The sequence below is a fragment of the Aethalodelphis obliquidens genome, unplaced genomic scaffold, assembly GCF_003676395.1.
Source record: "Aethalodelphis obliquidens isolate GAN/ISIS:26980383/991018 unplaced genomic scaffold, ASM367639v1 scaffold3, whole genome shotgun sequence".
In the NCBI taxonomy this organism is placed as follows: Eukaryota; Metazoa; Chordata; class Mammalia; order Artiodactyla; family Delphinidae; genus Aethalodelphis; species Aethalodelphis obliquidens.
Genome location: NW_020837947.1, coordinates 51,169,678 through 51,195,229, shown reverse-complemented (window position 1 = coordinate 51,195,229; position 25,552 = coordinate 51,169,678). Strand labels below are relative to the sequence as shown.

At 37.3% G+C, this 25,552-nt stretch overlaps 1 protein-coding gene across 2 annotated transcripts in view; it reads right to left on the bottom strand.

Annotated features, from left to right (window-relative positions):
• PDSS2 (decaprenyl diphosphate synthase subunit 2) overlaps nt 1-25,552 on the bottom strand; it is a 257,101-nt gene that overhangs the window by 36,645 nt on the left and 194,904 nt on the right. For both annotated transcript variants that reach the window (XM_027089390.1, XM_027089396.1), the window contains 2 exons: nt 11,880-12,053; nt 10,808-10,939 (listed from right to left, as the gene is read on the bottom strand). In XM_027089390.1, the coding sequence (XP_026945191.1) occupies nt 10,808-10,939; nt 11,880-12,053 (306 nt within the window). The remainder of the gene's footprint in view (nt 1-10,807; nt 10,940-11,879; nt 12,054-25,552) is intronic.

The following is a 25,552-nucleotide window of genomic DNA, read 5'->3' as shown; positions in this document are numbered from 1 at the left end:
TTTAAAAGAATCCATGTCAGTTGCCCCGCAGAATGTCCCTTCTCCTGGACTTGTCTAATTGTTTTCACATGATTAGATTCAGGTTAAAATATTTTTGAAAAGACTCCTACATAGATGATGCTGAACACTTCTCCATTACATCAGGAGTCATACAATATCAGTTGTCTCGTTACTGGTGAGACTAAGTTTGTTCACTTCCTCCCTTTGTCTTCAATAAGTAATCTGTAGGGTGCTTTGAGTCCCTGTGAATATTCAGTTCCCTACTAACCATTCATCTAATTGTTTTAACCAATTATTCACTAATGATTCTTGTTTGAGTAAAATATCATATTGGTGGCTACAAAAATAATGATATTAAAAAAATAATGATATTTTAAAGGTCTGCCTTGGTACTGGAAGAAATATCATCAATTTCTTTAGAGAAAACATGTCTTACTGAAAACAAACTCTCCTTGCATTTGCATTGGTATTAAGAGGTGGAGTTTAGTATATATATGTGAGATTTGTTGGTGGACAGAGGAACGGAGAAAGGACACATCCCAAAATTGTTTGGGTATAGTGTATGAGGATTTTAAAAGGTCACAAATCAGATATCTACTAGATCTGCTAGCCCCCAAGTTGAAGCAGCCAGCTAGCTAAGTTTGGTTTGGGAGGAGAAGCAATCCTTGCTGGGCTCTCCAGTTACAGAGCTGGAAAGGTGTCAGAATATAAAGGAACACGGCAAGCCTTTTCTTTGCTATCTTGACCATTCTTACCTACTAATAAGAGAGCGCAGAAGGCATCTGCAAGGAAGTGAACACACTTCAGAAGTTGGGTACCTGATTTTACCATCTCCTTCACCAGGGAAAGCTAATTTTTGGAGGCAAATTTCAATCTCCATGGAATTAACTTTCTTGTATTCTCTTCCTTTGGTTTGATGCGAGAAGAGGAAGAAATAGACAGATGCAGAAGGCTATGGTAACCCATTAAAAAAAGGGGAGGGGGCTTTTATCATTTACATGATAAATCTCTCTCTGTTCAGAAGTCCTGTTATCACTTTTCTTTTTAATTTTATTTATTTTTTTGTACAGCAGGTTCTTATTAGTTACCTATTTTATACATATTAGTGTATATATGTCAGTCTCAATCTCCCAATTCATCCCACCAGTACCACCCTACCCCACCACTTTCCCCCCTTGGTGTCCATACATTTGTTCTCTACATCTGTGTCTCAATTTCTGCCCTGCAAACCAGTTCATCTGTACCATTTTTCTAGGTTCCACAATATGCATTAATATACGATATTTGTATTTCTCTTTCTGAACTTACTTCACTCTGTATGACAGTCTCTAGATCCATCCATGTCTCTACAAATGACCCAATTTTGTTCCTTTTTATGGCTGAATAATATTCCATTGTATATACGTATCACATCTTCTTTATCCATTCGTCTGTTGATGGGCATTTAGGTTGCTTCCACGACCTGGCTATTGTAAATAGTGCTGTAATGAACATTGGGGTGCATGTGTCTTTTTGAATTATGGTTTTCTCTGGGTATACACCCAGTAGTGGGGATTGCTGGGTCATATGGTAATTCTATTTTTAGTTTTTTAAGGAACCTCCATACTGTTCTTCATAGTGGCTGTATCAATTTACATTCCCACCAATAGTACAAGAGGGTTCCCTTTTCTCCACACCCTCTCCAGCATTTGTTGTTTGTAGATTTTCTGATGATGCCCATTCTAAATGGTGTGAGGTGATACCTCATTGTAGTTTTGATTTGCATTTCTCTAATAATTAGTGATGTTGAGCAGCTTTTCATGTGTTTCTTGGCCATCTGTATGTCTTCTTTGGAGAAATGTCTATTTAGGTATTCTGCCCATTTTTGGATTGGGTTGTTTTTTTGGTATTGAGCTGCATGAGCTGTTTATATATTTTGGAGATTAATCCCTTGTCCACTGATTCGTTTGCAAATATTTTATCCCATTCTGAGGGTTGTCTTTTCGTCTTGTTTGTAGTTTCCTTTGCTTTGCAAAAGCTTTTAAGTTTCATTAGGTCCCATTTGTTTATTTTTATTTCCATTACTCTAGGAGGTGGATCAAAAAAGATCTTGCTGTGATTTATGTCAAAGAGTGTTCTTCCTATGTTTTCCTCTAAGAGTTTTATAGTGTCCGGTCTTACATTTAGGTCTCTAATCCATTTTGAGTTTATTTTTGTGTATGGTGTTAGGGAGTGTTCTAATTTCATTCTTTTATATGTAGCTGTCCAGTTTTCCCAGCACCACTTATTGAACAGGCTTTTTTTCTCCATTGTATATTCTTGCCTCCTTTATCAAAAATAAGGTGACCCAAGGTGTGTGGGTTTATCTCTGGGCTTTCTATCCTGTTCCATTGATGTATATTTCTGTTTTTGTGCCAGTACCATATTGTCTTGATTACTGTGGCTTTGTAGTATAGTCTGAAGTCAGGGAGTCTGATTCCTCCAGCCCCGTTTTTTTTCCCTCAAGCAGAAGTCTTGTTATCACTTACAATCCATTTTCCTTACTATGCACTCTTGGAATCCGGAAGAGACGTGAAATATAAAATTACAGTTTGACTAAGAAAAAAAATCTACCCAGATCTCAGAAAGCCATGAGCAAGGAAATGAGGCTGACAGAAGAACTGAGCTGTTTCCTCCTGTGGCCAGGTCCCAAGGTGATGTCCACCAACCCTGACAGTGTATCTCAAGCCACCATGTCAAAAACCAAACTTATGCCAATGTTCCCACTTCACTTTCCTGTTTTTATCTATGGCACAATTCTTTCTGTTATCCAAGTTCAAAATCCTCGTTTTGGCCTCTGACCACCCCTCCCCAGTAGACATCTGCCAGGTTCTCCCTATCATATCAGTTTTCAGGTCCTATATATTTTCTCTCTGAAGTGAATTTTATACCTAACCTCCTTACCTTCCCGTTCTCATGGCCAATACTCTGATTAGGGCTTTTTCCCTGCACTTATGAACAGATTCCTCACAACCTCCTGACTGATCTCCTTTTCTATAGTATCTCCTTGTTCTTCTGATTCTATATAACGTAGTTAGATATACCTCTCTAAAACACATTTCAAACCTTGACAATACCTGGCTCAGAAACTTCAATTTCTGCTCCATGACTTCTGAATCAAGTTCATTTTCTAAAGACAAACATCCCAAAATCCTTTTTTTTAAATTGACGTAAAATTCACATAACATAAATGTGAATTTATGTTACTCAGTGACATCTAATACATTCACAATGTTGTGCAACCATCACCACTATCTAGTTCCAGAACATTTTTGTCATGTTGTAACATGTATCAATACTTCATTCCTTTTTATGGCTGGATAATAATCCATTGCATGGATATACCATATTTTGTTTATCCATTCATCATTTGATGGACACTGGGTTGTTTCCACTTTTTGGCTTTTGTAAATATTGCTATACATGTTTTTGTTTGAACCAAAGTCTTTTAAGTATAGTCATTATGTACTATTTTGGCAATTCTTCATCTATCCCTATATGCCCCATGTTTTTCACCTTCCATCCAAATTATAATACTTCTTTTTTCTTTGAATACACTGCATGCTTGCCCATCTGCAGCCCTTTTTCATGGTTTCTGTTGTGTAGGAAGCCCTTATTCCCATCTTTGTTGTCAAGATCTTCTTCAAGGACTATCTCAGATATCACTTACTTCACAAACCCTTTGTTGACTTTTCCAACAGGATTCAAACTCTTTTTCCTCTGAGCTGCCCCACTGGCATCAATTACAGTATTCCTTATATTTGTGTGCTTCTCTTAACAAGGCCAAGACAACCATCAGGCAATTTACTGCTGTATCTCCTACAGTCAAGCACTTTGTTTCCTTAAGTGCTCAGAAAATCTTAAGAAATATTTTAACTTAGGAGATAGTTAGAGCCATTTCATAGTCTTTGTGGTCTCATATAGTCCTTTCAAATGCCCACACTCTACACCCTCTATGGTAGAGGATGTTGTCAGTATTATTCCTTTTGAAACAACTCAAAATAACTTAAATAATTAGAAAAATATCATGTGGCATTCATGAGAACTCTCTGAATGTGCACTTTCTCTTTTGTTTAAGAATATATATGTGTTATATTCATGCACATCAGCCTTGCCTAGCAATTTTTGTTTCACTTTTTGAATAAGAAGGAAAAGTAGGATATCTAGGGACAACTGAGTTATAGTTTAGCACTGGTAATATGTAGTTCACTTAAGGTATTTTATGGATGGTTATGACAGTGGCAGAATGTCACAAGCCTAAGTGACATTTCAATACTTTCAGAAATAGCCAAGAAAAAAATAATCATAATTCTTATTTCTTCAGGTGACTTATAATGGCAGCAGAAAACTAGAAGGATCATTAAAAATAAAGTTTGCTGACCTGCAATAGCCCCTGGACTCCCTGAGAGAGTCAGAGCTCTGTGGTTCTCTGAAGGATTCTACCTTCTTTTATTCGGAATCAAAATGATAGCTGAGTAATGACTTCACCTCCCTAGGGTGAATCACCCATTCACTATCAGTATTTTTAACCTGATCATTATTTTTCAGCAGCTATAAATTTAAATTTAAAATTAAGGTAGGAAGGGATCTGTAGAATTTAGTATGGAGACATTGCTTAACAAATATTTTTCATCTGTTTCTGGTCTGGCCTGGTGCTCTAAACTGCCTCTTACGAAAGTGCATAGTGTGCGTACACCTGAGGGTGCGATGGAAGACAGCTATCCGATCTTAAGATTTGGGGAGGACGGGGAAGTTGGAGGGGGTAGCAGGGCCTGATATGAAAAATTCCAGAGGTGCTGTGCTTCTTGGCTTCGCAGTGATGTTGAATGGGCACTAAGGGTATGTGATCCCCTCTTCCCTTCCTTTCCGGTCATTAATTCTCACTCTCCCTAAGCAGGAAATCAAAAGGGAGATGGGACACAAACCTGTCTATAATTTTACATGTGATAATAACAAATCATAGTTGTCTTCCATCATTGGGAGCAAGACTTTTCTATTTCTAAGTGTCAAAGACAGTATTTAGCTTCTAATAGAGATAAATATTTTCTTATAATGCATCTCTTGCCTAAGAGATTATTTAAAGAAATTTCTTAGATTTATTTGAGAGCTGAAAGGGACCTTAGAAAGGATCTAGTTCAATGCCATCATTTTGCAAAAAAAATAATAAGAAGGATGTTAAAGAATGTGACCAAGGTAAACAGATGCTAGCAGAGCCCAAACTGGAATACAGGTCTTCCAAATCCTGGTCCTCTATGGACCATTTCTGCTATACCAACTTGATTCTTTCTATTTAACAGAACAGGTTGCCACCAGTTTTGTCCCCCGAAGACCACACCACACACACTTTCTGACAAATACTAATTAGATGACTATTCCAAGTAAGTTACTATACAGGACTATTGGTAATTCAAAGGTAAATTCACTACGATCCTTAAGGATCTTACAATAAAATTCAAAACCTAGGAGAAGAAAGGTTTACAAAAATGCAGAGGAGAAAAATATCACAGAAAGTTGGAAAGAGAGCACTAGAACTAATTTCAGGATTAATAAGCAGCCTCCTTGAGATTCAGGATAGAATGTCCCTCTCAAGTGTTATGCAAATTGTGTTCCCTAACCCTGACTAGGCAGTGTTCACAGAACAAGATCATTATTATAGAGAGCTTTATATAAACATGAATAAAATTTAGAAAATTAAAATAAACTCAAGTAAGGAGTCTTTAATCTGAAAAATGTTGCCCCCTGCATGACAAAAACTGATTTCTTAAATTTCTTATTTGCTTCAGACAAATTCACCTTCTCTTCTTCTGTGACCCTGTTCATGACTCAGACTTGTAGATATAAGGAGAAGGGCCCGAAGTCCATGGAGCAAATCACAGCAGTCTGGTGGGGCCTTGAGAGGTGGGCAATAAACTGCCAGTTCTTCCTGAAGGATGAGGATTTAGAGATGATCACAGGGGACCTAGGCTGGAGGATGTAACCTCGTCTGCTCATGGGTGTCATCTTGGCAGTTTACTGACCTCTGGACAAAATCTATTTAATTTACTGGAGATAATGCCTAAGGCATAGGCTGTTTGGAAAGGATATCCCTCTGAACTGAAAATCAAATTGAAGATAATGATTTGGGAATATTTCACCAGTTGTTTAGGAAATCCTGGACTCTCATGTAGTCTATATTTACAACTTTGCATGCTTGCAAAGACACTAAGAGTTAAATATGTTCCTTTTCTGTGAAGCTTCTTTAAAATTCATATCTATGCTGCTCATATATATATATATATATACACACACACACACAAACACACACACATATATATATATATATATGTATATATGTGAATAGCCAACGGAGACTTGATAGCTTTCTTCTTTAAAAAAATTAATTAATTAATTAATTAATTTTTGGCTGTGTTGGGTCTTCGTTTCTCTGCGAGGGCTTTCTCTAGTTGCGGTGAGCGGGGGCCACTCTTCATTGCGGTGCACGGGCCTCTCACTGTCATGGCCTCTCTTGTTGCGGAGCACAGGTTCCAGATGCGCAGGCTCAGTAGTTGTGGCTCACGGGCCCAGTTGCTCTGCGGCATGTGGGATCTTCCCAGACCAGGGCTCAAACCCGTGTCCCCTTCATTGGCAGGCAGATTCTCAACCACTGCGCCACCAGGGAAGCCCCGATAGCTTTCATTTAACATATTTAGCTGGATCTTTTCAACCAAAATGTGTATCTGCAATGTATTCTAATGTAATCCAATTAGAGCCACTAACACCATCTGTATATACATTTTTGGTTCAGCTGTCAAAACACACACAAACACAATGCTCATAATACAATATTCAATAGTTGTGTAATATTTTATTGTACTATACTTCATTTAACTTTTTTCTATTTTCAAATGGATCAATTTTCATTTTCTTCCTTTTATAATTAGTATTTTACTACATATTTTAATATGTAAATCTTGCCCACATCTCTGTTATTTTTCTTGGGATACGTTACTAGAGTGCAATTACTATAGCAAAGTATATAAACTTTTAAACCAAAGGTTTAAATTATGTATAGTATTTAAAGAGTCTAATAACACAAGACTTCTAACAAAATATCCTAGCACTCTCCAGACTTTGTCTGTCTCATTTCCCTCACTTTAGCTGTTTCTTCTGTTTATCTTCAAATACTGTTTTCTTGATTTTTAAATTTTAAGACATTATCTATTGATCCTATGATAAAAGGAATAATTACATTTCTTACGTGACCAAAAACATTCCTTTCCACTACCCTCTCCCCAGTGATTATACTTTTTGGTTTAAATCAGTATTTGGTATTTACATTTTTATGCTATATAAATATTATCCTCTAAGCCATGTTAAGTATTATGATTACATTTTCTTTCTTATACATTAAAAATTTATTCACTACACCTAAGAACTGCCTCATTTCATATCATATGTTTAATGTGGCTGTTTAAAAACGTGGGCCCCAAATTCTCTGAAATTGTTCCCAGTGATAGGTGAGGTATACAGCCCCTCCCCTTGATTCTGGGTGGGCTTGTGACTATTTTGATAGGAGATCATGAAAATGGCATGTGATTTCAGAGGCTGGTCATAAAAGAAGATGCAGCCTCTGCCTTGTTTGCTGGAAGGAACACTTGTGTTTGGAGTTCTGAGCTGGCAAGAAAGAAGTCTGACTACTCTGAGGCTGCCATGCTGTGAGGAAGCCAAGACAAGTGGAGGAGCCACGTGTGAATACTCTGGTTGTTAAGAAGCCTGGTTTTCTTGACAGCCCAGCCTAGGTGCCAGGTGTGAGTGGAGACTCCAAATGATTCCAGTCCCCAGCATCACTGAATCACCTCTAGCCTCTGGGTTTTTCTAGCTGAGGCCCCAGACATCATGGAGCAGTCATCCCTTCTGTGCATTGTCCAAATTCCTGACCCACAGAATCCATGAACATAATAAAATGATTATTTTAAGCAGCTAAGTTTTGGGGTAATTTGTTATGCAGCAGTGGTAACTGGTACTCTTACTCTTAACTGGTACTTTCTATGTTCCTGTTATTAATTTGTCCCTAAATTCTCAATATGGCCAAGTACATTAGGGGATCATCAGTTCCATTGTTTCCTTGGAGATATTACTTCTGGAGATCTCTGTCCTCTTGTCCCAATTGAGCCTGGATGCAGAGCCATCAGCCTAGGACTTGCATGGGTGAGAGACAATGTAGCATGCTATTGTACTTACAGATGTGGGCCCTGTAGTGAGGCTGCCTGGGTTTGCATCCTGGCTCTACCACTTACCAGTGCTGTGTGACTGTGCTCAAGTTAATCTCTCTCTGCTTCAGGTTTCTCATTAGAACAGTGGTTGGCACAAAGTAAGTTCTCTTATTGTTGGCATTCTTGTTGTTGTTTATTATTCTTCCCTTCATATTGTCCTGGGAATTCCCATCATCTCACACCTATGTCTGATGCCCTAGTTCCTAAATTCCACATGTTTTTCTTTCTTGGTTATTCCCTTGAAAGAATACATCACCAGCTCCCTAAAAAAAGATGCTTAGGAGGTTAAGTTTTTTGAGACTTTATTTATGCTTTAATTGTCTTTAACATCACACTTGATAATATGACTGGCATAAAATTCTAATTTGGAAACAATTTCTCTTTGAATGCTGAAGTTATTACTTCATTGTCTTGAAGCTTTCAGTGTCACTACTAAGACAATTCTGATTCTTGATCCTTTGTACGTAGGTTTTTCTTTCTGGAAGTATTAAGATCTCTTCTTTATCCCCATTGTTTCAAAATTTGATAATGATGTCACTTGGTGTAGGTCTTTTAAAATTCACAATTTAGAGTGCCATTTCAATTTGGAGACACCTTCAGGTCCTTCATTTCTTAGCATTTTTCTTTTCTTTTAATTCTTTATTAATTTTTCACCTCCATTTTCATTAAGTTTCTTTCTGGGACTCATAATAGATATAAGATCTCTCAGATTGGTCCTCTAATTTTCTTATCTTTTCTATTTTCTATTATCTTTTTAGTCAATTTTCTGGGAGATTCTTTTAATATCTTCCATTCTTCTTCTGATTTTTTAAAAAAATAAATTTATTTATTTTATTTATTTATTTTTCGCTGTCTTGGGTCTTCATTGCTGCGTGATGGCTTCCTCTAGTTGCAGTGAGCGGGGGTCTATGCTTTGTTGCGGTGCATGGGTTTCTCACTGCGGTGGCTTCTCTTGTTGCAGAGCACAGGCTCTAGGTGCATGGGCTGCAGTAGTTGTGGCACACAGGCTCTAGAGCACAGGCTCAGCAGTTGTGGCGCACTGGCTTTGTTGTTCCGCAGCATGTGGGATCTTCCCGGTCCAGGGTTCGAACCTGTGTCCCCTGCATTGGCAAGCAGATTCTTAACCACTGCACCACCAGCGAGGCCCCTTCTTCTAATTTTTTTTTAATTCTGCTTTCATATTTTTATACTTTATAATTTCTTATTCTTGAATTGTCCTTTTTTACATATCACCTGTTCTTATTTCATGGATTTAATATCTTATCTCACTGAATATATTGATTGTAGTACATTTGGAAATGTCTTTTTTCCCCCTTGCACTGCCTCTGTTTCCTCTAACTTCCCTCCTTTTTTTTTTTTTTTAATCAGTTTGATTTTGACTTGTTCTTTCACAGCAGAGGCTGCTTTCAAATGCCCAGTGGTCCTTTAATAGCTATTCTACTTCAGTTGGATGTTCTGTGCCCTTGGATACTCTGAGGCTTGTCAACTGGTGGACCTCACTGTAAGGCAGCTGGCCAGGGTTACAGCATGTTTACTGAGGGAGCCCCAAAAGTCCACATCTGCAGGGCTTTTCCTCTGGGTTTGACAGTTTCCCCAGAAAGGAATCCTCTCATTTTCTACCTGGTGAATATAACGGATTTTAAGCTGGCTGTAAGTATTTTGAGATCTATTAGGGAGGAGTGGCTGGAGAGGGAAAATCTTATCTTTCCAAAAGCAGATATCTCAGGCTCTCTCTACTTGAAGTGTGCCATCTACCTCCGCCTCAGCTGTGCCTGCTTTCCCAAGTCCAGTCTCAGATTAACCCAATCAACTAGAACCACCAAGTTAAATAAATTCCATGAAGTTTTGGATAGAAAGGCAAGAACTTTTTGTACCTGGATTTAAAAAACCCCAAAAAAGTTTCTGGATTTAAGAAAAACCTAAAAAAGCTCCCTCTCATCTTCCATACCTTCCTTCCCCCACAAAAAAGTAGAAAATTCACCCAAGTCCCTTTACCCCTCTTACTTAACCACACTTTTTTTTTTTTGCTTTGATAATGCCTCAGAACTTGAGTACTCAGGATCCAAGTTTTTTTTTTTTTTTTTCCAAGTTTGTTTTAAAATAACCCAATGAAGTGACAGGCAGAACCCCTGGAATTCTGCAGCTTGTGCTAGAGTCTACATATGGGAAATTGCCGTCAGTTAAAGGGTGATGCTATTACCATATTACCATAGCCCAATTTTTGAAAGCCTTTAGAAAAAAAAAATCATCTGAGTTAATTCGTATTTACCACAGGCACAGATTTTGTATTGCAGTATTCTATGAATTCAGATAATAAGAAAACACAGTACTACAGTCCCTAACTTTTAACTAACACTTACCTCTCAAAAATGTATATTATAAATTAAGAATTTTACCTGTTATATGAATAAGCTCTTATATGACTGATCTATATGCTCCATATGGCTGATCAGTCTTAGATCATCATAAAATATGAGTTATGTTTTAAAATCAACCAAATACTATTGGTACCTAAAATAAGAGTAATTTCATTTTACCTCTCTGATCTGCTTAATCCACAAATCTCTTCCAAGAAACTCCTGATGTAAGACTACAGGAGCTGAGTTTAGATTAAAAGTCAAGGAGTCACTGGTCTTTTCTTTAATAAAAGGCTGGAGATCAGAATTTATCTAGAAGGAGTAGTGAAAAGAGTTAAATCAGTGAAATGCATATACATTGGCATGTTTTAGTCATATTCAGAAAGCACCAGTTACTACAGTGAAAAATTAAGCTTAAGGAACTCAGTTTTTAGATGTACTTTAATAAGCAAAAGAACAGCTCATATGATTAACAATAATCTTAAAAAAACTTTTAAAATAGTTTTCCCCTAACATATTCCTTTTTTATTTGGCAGCAGCCTTTATTTTGCTTTTTAAGTTCACGGTAAGGATCATAAATTATATTTATTTAATAAATATAATCAAATAATAAATAAATTAATCAAAGATTTAATAAAGGACATAAAAACTCACCTGGAGATATTACATATTTTTGTATATATTTCCCCCTTCTTATGAGTTATTTAAATGGCATCTAAGAAATACGTACTAAATGGAATTTAAAATTACATATACATGGAGGTAACAAAATAACAGCTAATCTTGAGACATTTTATATTTCATTATGCCCATTCAAAAGAATCAGTTATTGGAATTAAAGCTTTCAACTTTGCTCCATATATTTCTAAATTTCATTAACTTTCCACAGTTTGTTTTACATAGGAACTATAAGGGAACTGTAACAAAAATGCAAATATTCTTCCATTTTGTGACTGACAACATTACATGTTATTTAATAATTTGCAAGAGTTCTTTCAAGAACCCTTTCAGGTGGTAAGAAGAGACAAACATCACAAATATGGTTTAAGTAAGCTGTAGCTTTCTATCAAAATTATACAGTACTCACCAATCGTACTGTTTATATTATGTAATAACCACCACGAATGATAGATTTTATGTACTCAATAGACAGTTTTTGAGATATAAAAGCAGTTCATTAAATGGTAAAATGTTTCTTGTGTATCATTTTAGCTATTTAAATACAGAAAAAATAGAAAGGGTATGCAAATACCTTATGACTCATGGCCATGTGCTTCCCATACTGAAATGCCATATCCTGAACCTCAGCATCATGCTTTGCTAATTCCATTGCAGCTTGGCAGCTCTTTGCTAATAAGGCACCATGGGAGAGAAAAGTCTGCTTCTTCCAAGTTAATATTCCAATATCATCTGTGATATGATTTTCCTAAAAATTGCAACAAAAGCCAAGATTAAAAAGGTTTGAGGAGTAATTTGTTTAGGTTTTTGAAGAATAAGCATTAAAAAATGAACTATTCAAAACACTCAGGCTGTTGCAACAAGACAGAACTAAAAGATGCTGACCCTGACCTCTATCTAAAGAGAACTAAGGAGGTGGGAACTGCTTTTTTAGGGTAATTGGGAAAAAATGAAAGAAATGCTGAAGCAAATTTTATTTTGAGCTAGGGAACTTCTATGAAAATATACTTATAAGCAAAATTAGAAACTTAGACCTTCAAACTAACTCTCTTCTAGATTCATATCAGTTCTTAATTAAGTGCTAATATTCCAAAACACAAGAATCCTATTGTCTTTAACTTATGTTAAAATGTCAAGGGCATAATGAAGGAACTGCATTCTCTTATAAGCAGGCAGATAGAAAAAATCAGAGAGAAGGTAACCCATTACAATGGAGTATGATTAGATCATACTATTCATCAAAGTTTATTCCCATAAGAAGAAACAAGATGATAAGGGAAGACATAACTGTAGTTTATTTAATTTCATCTTTTTACATTACGAAAATCATGGTAGTATCTTTAAGGAAACATAAGCATACACATACCTACTGACTCTAGACCAGTGATGTCCAATGAAATTATAATGTAAGCCCCATATGCAATTAAAAATTTGCTAGTAGCTACATTAAAAAAGTGAAAAGAAACAGGTGACATTAATCTTAATGACATTTTATCTATCCCAATGTATCTAAAATATTACTATAATAAAATAAAAAATATAATCAATATAAAATTATTAATAATATTTTACATTCTTTTTTTACACTAACTTTTCAAAATCAGTGTATATTTTACACTTACAGCACATCACTAGTGACATTTCAAGTACTCAATAGGTACAAGGAGCTGGTGGCTACCCTAGTGGACAGCTCTGCTTTAGGCAGTTAGCTCTCTGAGGACAAGAATGATGAAGCGATATACATAATGATGCTCATTTTACGGTGTTTCTTTGAAATCTCAAACTAACTAGAACCCATCCAGAAGGATTAATTAACTCAAACACTTTACTTCCTGCCGCCCATACCACAATCCTTCTCCTTCCACCATTATTTGGGGACAAAATAAAAAATAATAAGAAAACTTAGACACCATTAAAAAAAGATCTTAGATTTAGCCCCACCTCTTTCACCATGTTGAAGGGAATCTTCAACCCATTGGTCAGATCAAATTCTCAACTTAATTTTACATGCTTTTAAACAAAAAGAGAGTTTCACTTATAGCAACAGTTACAAATATGCAACATAGTATTGTGTAATAATCAAAAAGCCACTTGGGGAGAAACAGTGCGTAAACTGCTTCATAAAACATTGCGAATAAATGATAGCATTTAATTTTGGAAATCTGAGAATGGATTTTAAAATATGTGAAGTTAATATCATATTAATAAACCTAGATAAAAACCATATTATCTCTCCAGATATACTAAAGATGCATTTGACAAAATTCAACTCCTATTCTTTCTTTCTTTCTTTCTTTCTTTATTTTGCAGTACGCGGGCCTCTCACTGTTGTGGCCTCTCCCGTTGCAAAGCACAGGCTCCGGACGCACAGGCTCAGCGGCCATGGCTCACGGGCCCAGCTGCTCTGCGGCATGTGGGATCTTCTCGGACCGGGGCACGAACCCGTGTCCTCTGCATCGACAGGCGGACTCTTAACCACTGCGCCACCAGGGAAGCCCTCAACTCCTATTCTTGATGGGAAAAAAGCACTGAATAAAACAGGAACAGATGCGTATTTCTTCTTTTTTTATAAATGTAATATACTGCAATTTTATTTCAATGGCACAAACGAAGTTAGCGTGTAGGAAATTTATTTATATTTTAAAAAAAAATTTATTTATTTGGTTGTGCCGGGTCTTAGTTGCAGTGGGTGGGCTCCTTAGCTGAGGCTCAAGGGCTCCTTAGTTGCGGCAGGCAGGCTCCTTGGTTGCAGCTCCAGGGCTCCTTAGTTGTGGCATGCAGGCTCCTTAGTTGTGGCATGTGAACTCTTAGTTGCGGCATGCATGTGGGATCTAGTTCCCTGACAAGGGATCAACCCAGGCCCCCTGAATTGGGAGTGCAGTCTTATCCACTGCGCCACCAGGGAAGTCATGCGTGTAGGAAATTTAAATGAAACAGTATGGTAAAAATAGCAGAGAACCAGAAAATCTAAAAAGCAAGTACACCTAAAGCATGAGAATTCATTAGTGTTTCATCTTCAGTTATGACTGACACTTGATGCTTGCAAATTTTGAAATAAACTTTGAGATCATGATCACTATTCTGAAGAGATTTCAGCACCAGCACTAAGATTTGTACATTCAGTTGGTTTGCAGTTGACTTGTTAGCCATTTACATACTATGGTACAGATTTGTCACAGGTCAGATCACAGTGTTGAAGGAAAGAAAGACCTTCCTGTAATTATACAGAAAGGATCCTCTAACCTGCACTCAGCTTAAGACATCCAATGTACAAGAGCACGAAAACCATCACAGTAATGTGGTTCCAAGGAACATAGTTTTGGTAAGGAAAATAACCTAAGCTCCTGTTTCCCATTTTAATTACTGAAATCTCTACCAATGACAAAAATGTCGTATGGGACACTAAACGTACACAGTAATTCAAACTTCATGCAAAGAACATATTTAGCCATCTGGGATAATGCAGAATGACTGGAAATATAACGAATGTGATTCAACACCGGTTCTTTTTGTCATTTTACACAGATGTCATGTTAATATTAGACCAAAACACAAAATGTTTAGTGCATAAACCAGTTTCTTTTTTAAGATCTATCATTTTTATCGTAGTCTTTTATCTTACTTTGGACCACTTGTACCCCGTACTCTATCCTACTATAGACTGTTTAACTTAATCAACAAAATCAAAAGTAATTTCTGACCAGATTTATGGGAGACATAAAAATTTATAACATCAAAGTGTCTGCATAACCAAAAGTACAATAATAAAGAAGAAAATGCCTGCTATTTCTTTTAGAAAATAGTACTTTGTAAGCTTGCTGCATCTTTAGTGCTTTTACTATTGCATGACAATGAATAGTTGATAGAAAAAAAGAACTGTATACTTGAATTATGATAACTCATCCATCACAGATTAATCTAATAATGAAGTTTCTGCAGAAACAGGAACTATTTTAACAAGGAAAAAAAAATGCCCTCATTCCAGATGTATATTTCTTTAATGTGAAAGGTGTCTGTGTTTATGTGTGTGTGTGTGTACAAGCATGCATGATCACCCAAAAGTCAGCAAATACTTTATGGGGAAACACATGAGCCCTTCTTCCTAAAATCAGGAACAGGACAGAGATGAACACAATACCATTGCTATTTAACAATGTAATAGAAGAGGCAAGAAAAGGATAGCTGTATAAAAATTAGAAAGGAAGAGTTTAAGTGTCACTATTTGAAGACAGTATAACTGTATATTGGGGAAGACCAATATACAAAACTCAACCAAAAAACTACTAAAACAAGAAGATAATTCAGTAAGGTAGCAGCATATAAAATCAATATAATTTATAATTAACATAATAGATGTAACCATAGCTTTCATACATAAAAACTAATCAGAAAGTATTGTAAATAGGGCCTTTTCTTACATTATATCTATGAAAAAAAGATTTAAAAGCTGGGAATAAACTTAGAAATGTACAAAATTGGTATGAAAAAAATGTTAAAATACTACTGAAGGAAAGCAAGTTAAATAAATATAAAGGCATATCATGTTTAAAGATAGTAAGATCCAACCTCATAAAGTTACTCCAATAAAATTAACACCACCCCTCCCCCACCCCCCCCCAACTTAGGCAAGCTGATTCTAAAGTTCACATTGGAAACAGCGTGAAGAATAACCAGAATAAGCAGGAAGCCATGAAAAAGAAGAGCAGTGTAGGGTGAGGTGGGGGGAAGAAGGGTAGATGAGGAGAGCTAATGATGTCTAGCCCTACCAGATACTATATTATAAAGCCTCGATAATTAAAAAATAAAAAGTGCACTTTTTAGATAGACAAATGATGGAACGAAATAGAAAGTCCAGCAATCAATCAAACTATACACAGGAATTTACTATATTTTAGGGAAAAGTTGGACTTTTCAGTAAATGGTGCTGGTACAACTGAATAGATTTCTGGAAGAAAATTAAGACTGCTCTGTATTTCACACAATTTATCGGGATAAACTCTACATAGCAAAAAATAAAAGCAAAAGAACCACAAACAATAGAAGACAAAAGACAATAAGGCAAGGTATGTGCACTTTCTATCACAGATGAATGACAAATCTCCCTGTGATAGGCTAACAATGGTCCCCCACAAAGATAGCCACATCTTAATCCCTAGAGTCTGTGAATGTTACCTTACATGGTAAAGGGGACTTTGCAGTTATGTTAATTCAGGATCCTGAGATGGAGGAATTATCCCAGATTAACTGGATGAGCCTAATGCAGTCAAAAGGATCCTCATAAAAGGGAGGCAGCAGGGTCTGAAGATGGAGGATGAAGCCACAAACCAAGAAATGAAGGTGGAAACTAGAAAGGGCAAGGAAAGGGATTCTCCCCTAGAGCCTCCAGAAGGAATACAACCCTGACAACATCTTGATTTGGAGGCTTCTGACCAAACAAACCACTTTCCACCGCCTTAAAGCATCACTCAGCGTTGGTGAGGCTGTGAAGAAACAGGCATCTCAAATATGACTGGCAGAGTCTGTCATACGGAGTGAAGTAAGTCAGAAAGAGAAAAATGAAATACCGTATGCTAACTAACGTACATATATGGAATCTAAAAAAACGGTACTGATGAACCTAGTGGCAGGGCAGGAATAAAGACGCAGATGTAGAGAATGGACTTGAGGACACTCAAGGGGGAGAGAAAGCTGGGGCGAAGTGAGAGAGTGGCATGGACAAATATACACTACCAAATGTAAAATAGATAGCTAGTAGGAAGCAGCCACATAGCACAGGGAGATCAGCTCGGTGCTTTGTGACCACCTAGAGGGGTGGGATAGGGAGGGTGGGAGGGAGGGAGACACAAGAGGGAAGAGATATGGGAACATATGTATATGTATAACTGATTCACTTTGTTATAAAGCAGAAACTAACACACCATTGTAAAGCAATTATACTCCAATAAAGATGTAATAAAATAAAATAAAATAAAAATAAAGTTCCTAAAAAAGAAAAAAGGGTAATGAATATAAAATTTTACATTTCTTGGTCTCAAATGCTTAAAATTTTAAAAAGTTATATGATTCTCAATTAACTTTTCGTGGTTTGTATACCATCCTCATGTATTCATATAACAAACATTGATTTAGTTTCTATTATGGGTTAGGTTCTTTGTAAAGCAATATAGACATGAATATATTTATTAATAATATTTATTAATGAATAGCCTGTCCTCAAGAAGCTCACAATACAGGAATGACATCTATACCTATCTATATGTGGATATTAATATAATAGATAAATCAATACAGTTCTATCTCAGAATAATTCCTGGAAGATCTCCAATGGTCAAAGATTCAGTTTTATTATATTTTCCTTATTCTGATTAAGACATTTTATTATTCACCATTTCTACATTTTAATTCAATTAATACACGATCTCCGAAAACAAAATTAGAAAATTCAGATAGCCGAGAAACACTTAATATATAGTCCCTTGAAATCTGCTATCATAAGTTAATCAGATCATAAGTCAATAATTCTGTTCCTAAATTAATCAGAAAATTTATTACCTGAACATTAAATTATTACCTATCGTGACCTTGGTTACAAATGAAACAAAGTCCCTCTATTCATTTCTGTCAGCTTGCCATGTATACATTAAGAGAGCATGCTCTATTACAAAGGAAAAGTTAATGTACAATTGTAAAATACCAAGAAACTAGTTTGATAACCACATCCGAATTAGTATCTTCAGATATCAGATATACAGAATTGGTGTGAAATGAATGAGAGCAGTCAGAGTAAATGAGATTCAGATATACTTACAGCATCAACTTACATCTGTACAGTTTATAGAAGGAGGATACATTCAGTGAACATTGACTTTTGATGGGATTTTCTCTTTTTCAGAAAGGTAATATACGTCAACATACCTACTGAAGGACTGTCAGACTGAAGGATATTAATTTTTAAAATGTAGGTCTCTCATTCACTGTAACATGACCTTTTTGCTCAAGCAAGGTTAGTTCAAAAAACACACAGGAAAAAAACCCTGAATCTTGCAAGATGATGTTTCCCAAGACAGTGGCACTGGTGGTTGTACTCAGATATAATATTCTGTTCTGCTACTGAGCTGTCTGGGGAATGTGTACTTTGAGTTGCTTTCCTAATGGTAGTAATACATTTGTACATACCTATTTACATGGAACCAAAGTGTGTTTGTAAAGTGGCTGCTTGGGATTAAAGGTCTAGTCCATGGTCACAGAACAAAGGCAAACTAATTGATTCAGGAAGATGTTCAAGCCCCAACCGGAACCTGCCGAGCCAAACTTCTATCTTTCACATTATCAGAGAAGAAGAGTGTTAAAAGTACTTTAAAGAAAGCATGCAAATATTTCCTGTTGTCATGCTTCTTTCAGATTCATATACTGAGCTGCTACCTTTATAATTTATCTGTAAAATATATCTTTGTATATTTATGCAGCATAAATTTGGGTCTGATAAGAGATCAAATCTAACGCCACATTTCACCATTTTATATGTTTGCTTTGAATTAGCCTTTTCAGCTATTTTGAGAAGCTAAACAACAGCCAAAATGTTTACCAGCTTTATTTTTTTTTTTTAAGTCAAGGAAAATTTCAGAAAGACTCCCTAAATTTAGGGATAAGAAGAAAGCAAGGGGGAGAATAGAATCTAATATTTCCTGGGAGTCAACAATATGTGATGACACTTTCATGTTCATTATTCTATTACCTCTCAAAAATCTTAATTATCATTATTCCCATTCAGTAGGTAAGGAGACTTGAAGGCTGTATTTCGATCATGATCAGACATTAGTAAATAGCAGAGATGGGTCTTAGCTGTATAGCAGTCGGATTCTATTTTGCTTAATACATAGTAGAAATACTTAAAAATATCTTATACAGTCTAAAAAGTAGGTTGTATTTAAGAGTAAATGACACGTTTCATTTATGTATCAACAAAGCATTTTAAACCTGTAAATTAAGTCTTTTAATAATATCCACTGAAAAGATCCAAGAATCTAGAGCATATAAGTAACAAGATTAGGAATAGTAGATGTCATAGTATTTTTTCAGGAATCCTGAGGAAGGGGGAAAGAGTATAACATTTTAACAGCATCATCTAATAGGATGAAATAATTTGCTTTGATTTATAATCCAATCACACTGGAGACAGTAAAGTAGGTATCTAGGTAAATCATGGGAGAGAAACTGATAAGATGTGATAAATGTATAACTAAAGTCTGTTTTAAAAAGTGCTTCTATATAATAAATAAAGCTATTAAAATTTTACTCACACATTAGAGAGAATGGTTATCAGGGAATTTAAAAGTCAGGAATTCTTTGGTCTAGGGCTAGCCAGCCCCTTCCTGTACTCCCCACGAGTCAGTTCTTGCTGAGATGTATGGGAATGATATGTTGAGGAGGGGTCAGGATGGAGAAGGGAAGACTGTTTTACAGCTCAAATCCTTCAGCAAGGGGTATCCTTGGGATGGGGAAAGCTTTGAACAGCTAGAGGGCAGCAGATAGTCTTCAGAGGGGTTGCACAGTAGGGGCAGTAGGGAACGCTGCTTAATTCTTTAAGATGAACAAACAGCACCAAAGGGAAACTTGGCTTGCTGTGAAACGTGCAGTGTATGTTGGTGCTTGATATACCATGTAAATGTGCAGTAGATGCAGTTCAATTAATTTTTGTGTGTGCTTACTACGCCAGGCACTACAGATTTGAGAATTAGGTATTACTCCTTGACCTTTAGCAGAAGTTCAGTAAGGGAGAAAGACAGTACACAGGAACTAGTATGGTATGTGAAAAGAAAGCTATGCTTACAGCACAGAGAAGGGAGTGACTAGTTTTACCAAGGAAGGCTTCAGCTGGAGAACTGTTAGCTGAATCAGGTTCTGAATAATAAACTGGAATTAGCCAGGAAGATAAGGTATGAGATGACTTTGGGGCATCAATATTAGTTCCATATTGTTGAAGCAGACAGTGGGAAAGGTAGATGAAGAAGGACAAGGCTAGTCAGGTAGGTGAGAGGTCCAGAGGGTTGGATCTTATTACTTAGGTGCTAGAAAACTGTCTTTAGCAGGAAGTTATATGACTACACATGCAATTAGATGGGTTGCTTCGGAGGCAGTTTGGACTGGAGGGGCAACAACTGGAAGATCCATTAGGGGTTAAGTTATATTCCAGGTAAGCAGGGATGACATATAGTGGTGGCCAGCGGGAACTGAGAGGCAAGAGCAATCTGAGCTGCTCAAAGAGTGAAACAAGATAGCTCCCTACTGTGTACACGATAGTCGCTCACCGAGGATCTACTTCCCTCTCTCTCTTTACTAACAAACCCTAATTTTGTTCAGGTAGTCACTGCTCTTGTCAATGATTAATTTAGGAATGGGCATGTGGTCCAATTCTAGGCAATAAGACATGAGGAAGGTATACTGCAGAGCTCCCAGAAAGAGATCCAGGCAAAAGTGGCACCTGTGGATGTTGCTCTGTCTTGATGAGCCACACCCAGGACTACTGTAGCCAAACTGCCACAAGCTTGGTAATAAAGAGGACACTAGGAAGCAGAACAGAGGTATAGAGAAAACCTTGATATCTGGAGTTGTCATGTTAACTGTCCCTTGATGCCTGACTACCTCTGCATGCTCAGTTAGAGTAAAACATGTTTCCTTACTTTTGTATCTATTTAATTGGATTTCCCATTTTTTGCAGCTGAAAGCATTTCAATGAATTAATTCATTCCTTAAGATGAGAAATGTTTATACTATATAAAGTCTGCATTGCCAACATTAGCAAACTATTAAAACATTTTAGGAAGAATTTCCTTAGGATGGAGTATTAGTTATCTATTGCCACATAGCAAATTACCCACAAATGTAGCATCTTAAAACAACACACACTTATTATCTCAGAGTTTCTGAGGGTCAGGAGTCTAGGCATGGCTTAGCTGGCTGGTTACGGCTCAGGATGTCTCAGGAGACTGCGGTCAAGCTGTTTGCTCAGGCAACAGCCACAAAAAGGGTCTGGAGAATACGCTCTTAAGCTCACTCGGGTGGTTGCTGGCAGCAGGTGTTAGTTCCTTGCCACGTGGGTCACTCTGCAGGGCTGCTCCCATGACATGGTAGCTGGCTTCCCCAGAGCAAGTGATCCAGTAGAATGAGGGAGAGTGAGAGCACACTCCGGGGGAAGCGTCACAATCTTTCATAACCTAATCTTGGAAGTGACACACCATCATTTCTGCTGTATGCTATTGGTCACACAGACCAACCTAGTATAGTATGGGAAGGAATTAGACTCAGAATACTAGGAGGTGGGGCTCATTGGGGGTCACCTTGGAAGCTGGCTACTAGAGATAGAGTCTATGATTAGAATTACTGGGACAATAGATTTGAACATTTTAAAGTTTCTTAAAATATTCTGCAAGTTGTTTTATAGAAAGGTTCTGATATGCACCTGACCAGCCAAGTTTGAGACTGTCTTGTCACTGAGTAGAATTATTGTTTTACTTGTGAATTTAACAGGTGAAAAGTGGCATTTCATTTAAATATGGGAAGTAATTTCATTGATTAACCATTTGTATTTCCTCTATTCATTCATTTGTTTATTTACTGAGTATCTTCTACAGACAAGGCATTGTTTTAGGTGTTCACACCAGTGAGAAAACCAGAGAGTCCTTGCATTCACAGTTCTTACAGTCTAGAAGGGAAGCCAGACAATCAGATAACCACACAGATAAATATGTAACTGCAAACTGAGATACTTCCAACGGGGAAAATGAACATACTTTTATGACAGCAGTAATAAAAGAACCTGACTGAGACTGGGGCTTTGGGGAGTAGTTTCCTTGAGGAAGTGACACTTGAGCTGACACAGGAAGGATGAATAAGGGATAAGTTAGTAAAGGTGAAGAAGTATGCAAGGATTGTAAATACAAAGGAGAATGCTTTGTCTGAGGAATGAGAGAAGGCTATTGGGGCTGATATGCAGACAGTGAGGGTAAAAATGGTACAAGGTGAGGTTGGAGGGATAGACTGGGTCGGATTACGCAGGGTCTTTTGGGTCACTGTCAGGATTTCGGTATTTATCCATGGAGTGATGAGATGTTACTGGGGGTTGAGATGAAGGAACAGCAGCATCAGATCCACATTTTGAGATCTCTGGTGGTGTGGAGAAAGACTAGAAGATGGGAGGATTGAACACACGGAGAAGGAAGAGGTTACTGGAATTGCTCAGGCAAGAGAGGATGGCATCTTGGACCATGCAAAAGGGGGAGGCATGGGGTAAAGCCAGGCTGCAGCCTATGCCATCAATGGTGGGGGAGTGAGGGCATCAACAAGGTACTGCTCTTGACTACTGTTGTGGACCAAATGTATGTGTCCTTGCAAAATTCATATGTTGAAGCCCTAACTGCCAGTGTGTTTATATTTACAGTAAGTATGTAAAGAAGGTTAAATTAGTCATAAGGGTAGGGATTAGTGTCCTTATAACGAGAGACACCAGAGGGCTTGCTCGGCTTTCTCTCCACTGTGTGAGTGCACAGTAAGAAGGCGGTCATCTGCAAACCAGGAAGACAGCTCTCACCAGAAACTGAATTGCTAGAACCTTCATCTTGGACTTCTCAACTCCAGAACTGCGAGAAAATAAATTTCTGTTGTTTAAATCACTCAGTCTATGGTATTTTGTTATGGCAGCCCGAGCTGAATAAAGTAACTACCTTCTCTATAAATCTTAGGATTCAATCAGTGATGTTTTGGAAGTGTATTTATACTGTTTCTCCCAACATCTTTTCAGCATGGTCTTAACCAGCATGTTGGAAAGATCTATATTCTAGTTATCTATTTCTGTGTAACAAACTACCCCAAAACTCAAAGGCAAAAAAACCACCACCATTTTATCATGATCACAGATTCTGTGGGTCAGGAACTCAGGAAGGGAACAGAGAAGACAGCTTGTCTCTGTTCCATGATGTCTGGGGCCTCAGGTGGGAAGGCCTAAAAAGCTAGGGATGATTCAGAGGGCTGGGGCTGCAAGAACTGAACTGCTAGAGGTCCACTTCCAATGAACTGGCTGAGTCCCCCACACATCAGGCCCATCTGGGATGGGGGGCTGGAGCACCTACCCATGGTCTCTCACTGCATGGTGGTTAAATTCTGAGAGGGGGCAGAGACAGGGAGCGTTTCAAGAGAGTGAGCAATTCTAAGAGACCCTTTTATGGCCCAGCCTGAGAATTCAGGTAGTGTCACTTCTACCCTATTCTATCAGTTGAGGGGACCACAAGCCCACTGAGGTTCAAGGGTCATATATCCTCACCACTCGATAGGAGGCAATGGGAGGAGAGTTAAAGAATTTGTGGCCTTTTTTTGGTTTGTTTTTAACCACCACAGTCTACTACTGAAGAGAGTGCTGAGGAAAGCAACTTGCTTTCTCTGCTCCCTCTCAGTTACGCTTCTGGCTAAGGTGGTGATACAGGAGATGGAGTAAGGCAGCCATGGGGCTAAGCCTGGTGAGGGGCAGAAGTATTAAGGATGACTCGTAAGTTTTTGACTTGAGAGCCTGGATGAATGGTGGTGCTCTTCATGAAGACAAAGGACAAGGGAATGGGTTTGGAGAGAAAGGTCATACATCTGGTCTTATAAGTACTGAGTCTGAGATGCCTGTGATACCACCAGGTGGAAGTATTGAATAAGCAGCAAAATATTCAGTAGTGATCTGGGATGGAGATTAAATCGGGATTTACTGGCATATAGACAGATGGTAATTGAGGTCTTGGGCTTCACTTTCTGAATGGTCTATTCTTGTCCTGTGATCAAAATGGTATTCTATTAAACAATTTACAAGCTTAATAGTGATGCTTCATCTCTCAGGCAAATAAACTGCCTTTTAAGATGCTTTGCTGCGATAGCTGACAGTGAGTGACCTGGAGTACCTCTAAATGGCGTACAAATTCAATTTAAACATTTATCAAATAAAAACATTCACCAACCATACCCACTCTAAACTTGAGGGCCTGCTTAATCGAAAGGGCTATTATACACACTTAGCTTTCTCAGTCACCAAGGGCTTTTCTGCCTTCTTCATATCTGTATCAACCTTTGCTTTCTCACCTTTGCATATCTAATATAATATTCCTATATTTGATTTCTAATAAGCTTACTTCACAATACATTTTCTGTTTTTTCTTTTAAATAAAAACATTTTGTGGATTAAAAAAATATAGACAGCATTATTTCTTAAATGTGGTAGTGGGCACCTAGGTGTTTTATTTTATTTTCAGTCTTTAAACTGTATAGATCTGTCATATACACTCTTTTGTATGCTTGATGTATTTCATAATAAAAAAACATTTAAACCATACTCAATAACTTTTAAATCTGAATAAATTCAACAGTTTTATTTGCAACGAATGACTTAAGACTGTGTCTACTTTATGAAAAAAGGATGTTAGTAAAATTATAGGTATTTATTATCGCCACCACCAGCATCTTTGAAGTCTTGGATATGTGAGTGATACAAGATTGAACAGATGCCCAGCAAACAATAAAACATGACATGGCATGTTTTATTAGCTCATTAATACATGCCTTGGGTACAATGAGAGAGACAGGTTGTGAGTAAATGTACCGATGAAATACACCCCAGAGTATCTTAATGCTTTTATACTGTACTCACTGTTTCACTTTCAAACCTCTTAAAATAGGTTTTCTTTTAAAGGTACTTTTTACATGTATATATACTTGGGATATTTTTTACTTCAAAGAAAGGAAAATGAAATTTTCCTATTTCTAACCTATAAAAGAAAATTTTCAGTATGAGCTCCATTCCACTTTAATAAGGTTAATTAGCTTCTTTGAACTCAAATGCACTTATTTCCTTTCTCTAGTCAACCTCCCCTGGCCACCTTCACCCATTTTTATGGGAATAGTCTGCAAAGCTCTGAATCTTCCATCACTATCCTGTGCTTCTGTTTTCACACTGCACAATAATGTCTCCATATAAAACACTGTAGTCCTCTCTGGCTGCTGAGGATTGACTGCCATCATGAACAACATGGTATAAATCCTAACCAGGGAGTGCATGACCAACCAACTACTTCAGTGGAAACAAATGATCACTGATGACCTTCATCCTGGGAAGGAAGGCAACAGTGTCTTAGACAGAAATTTGGGAAAAACTTGCTAAAATGTACAAAACCACACTTGATGTCATCTTTGAATTTGGCTTAAAAAAACCCATTTTGGTAG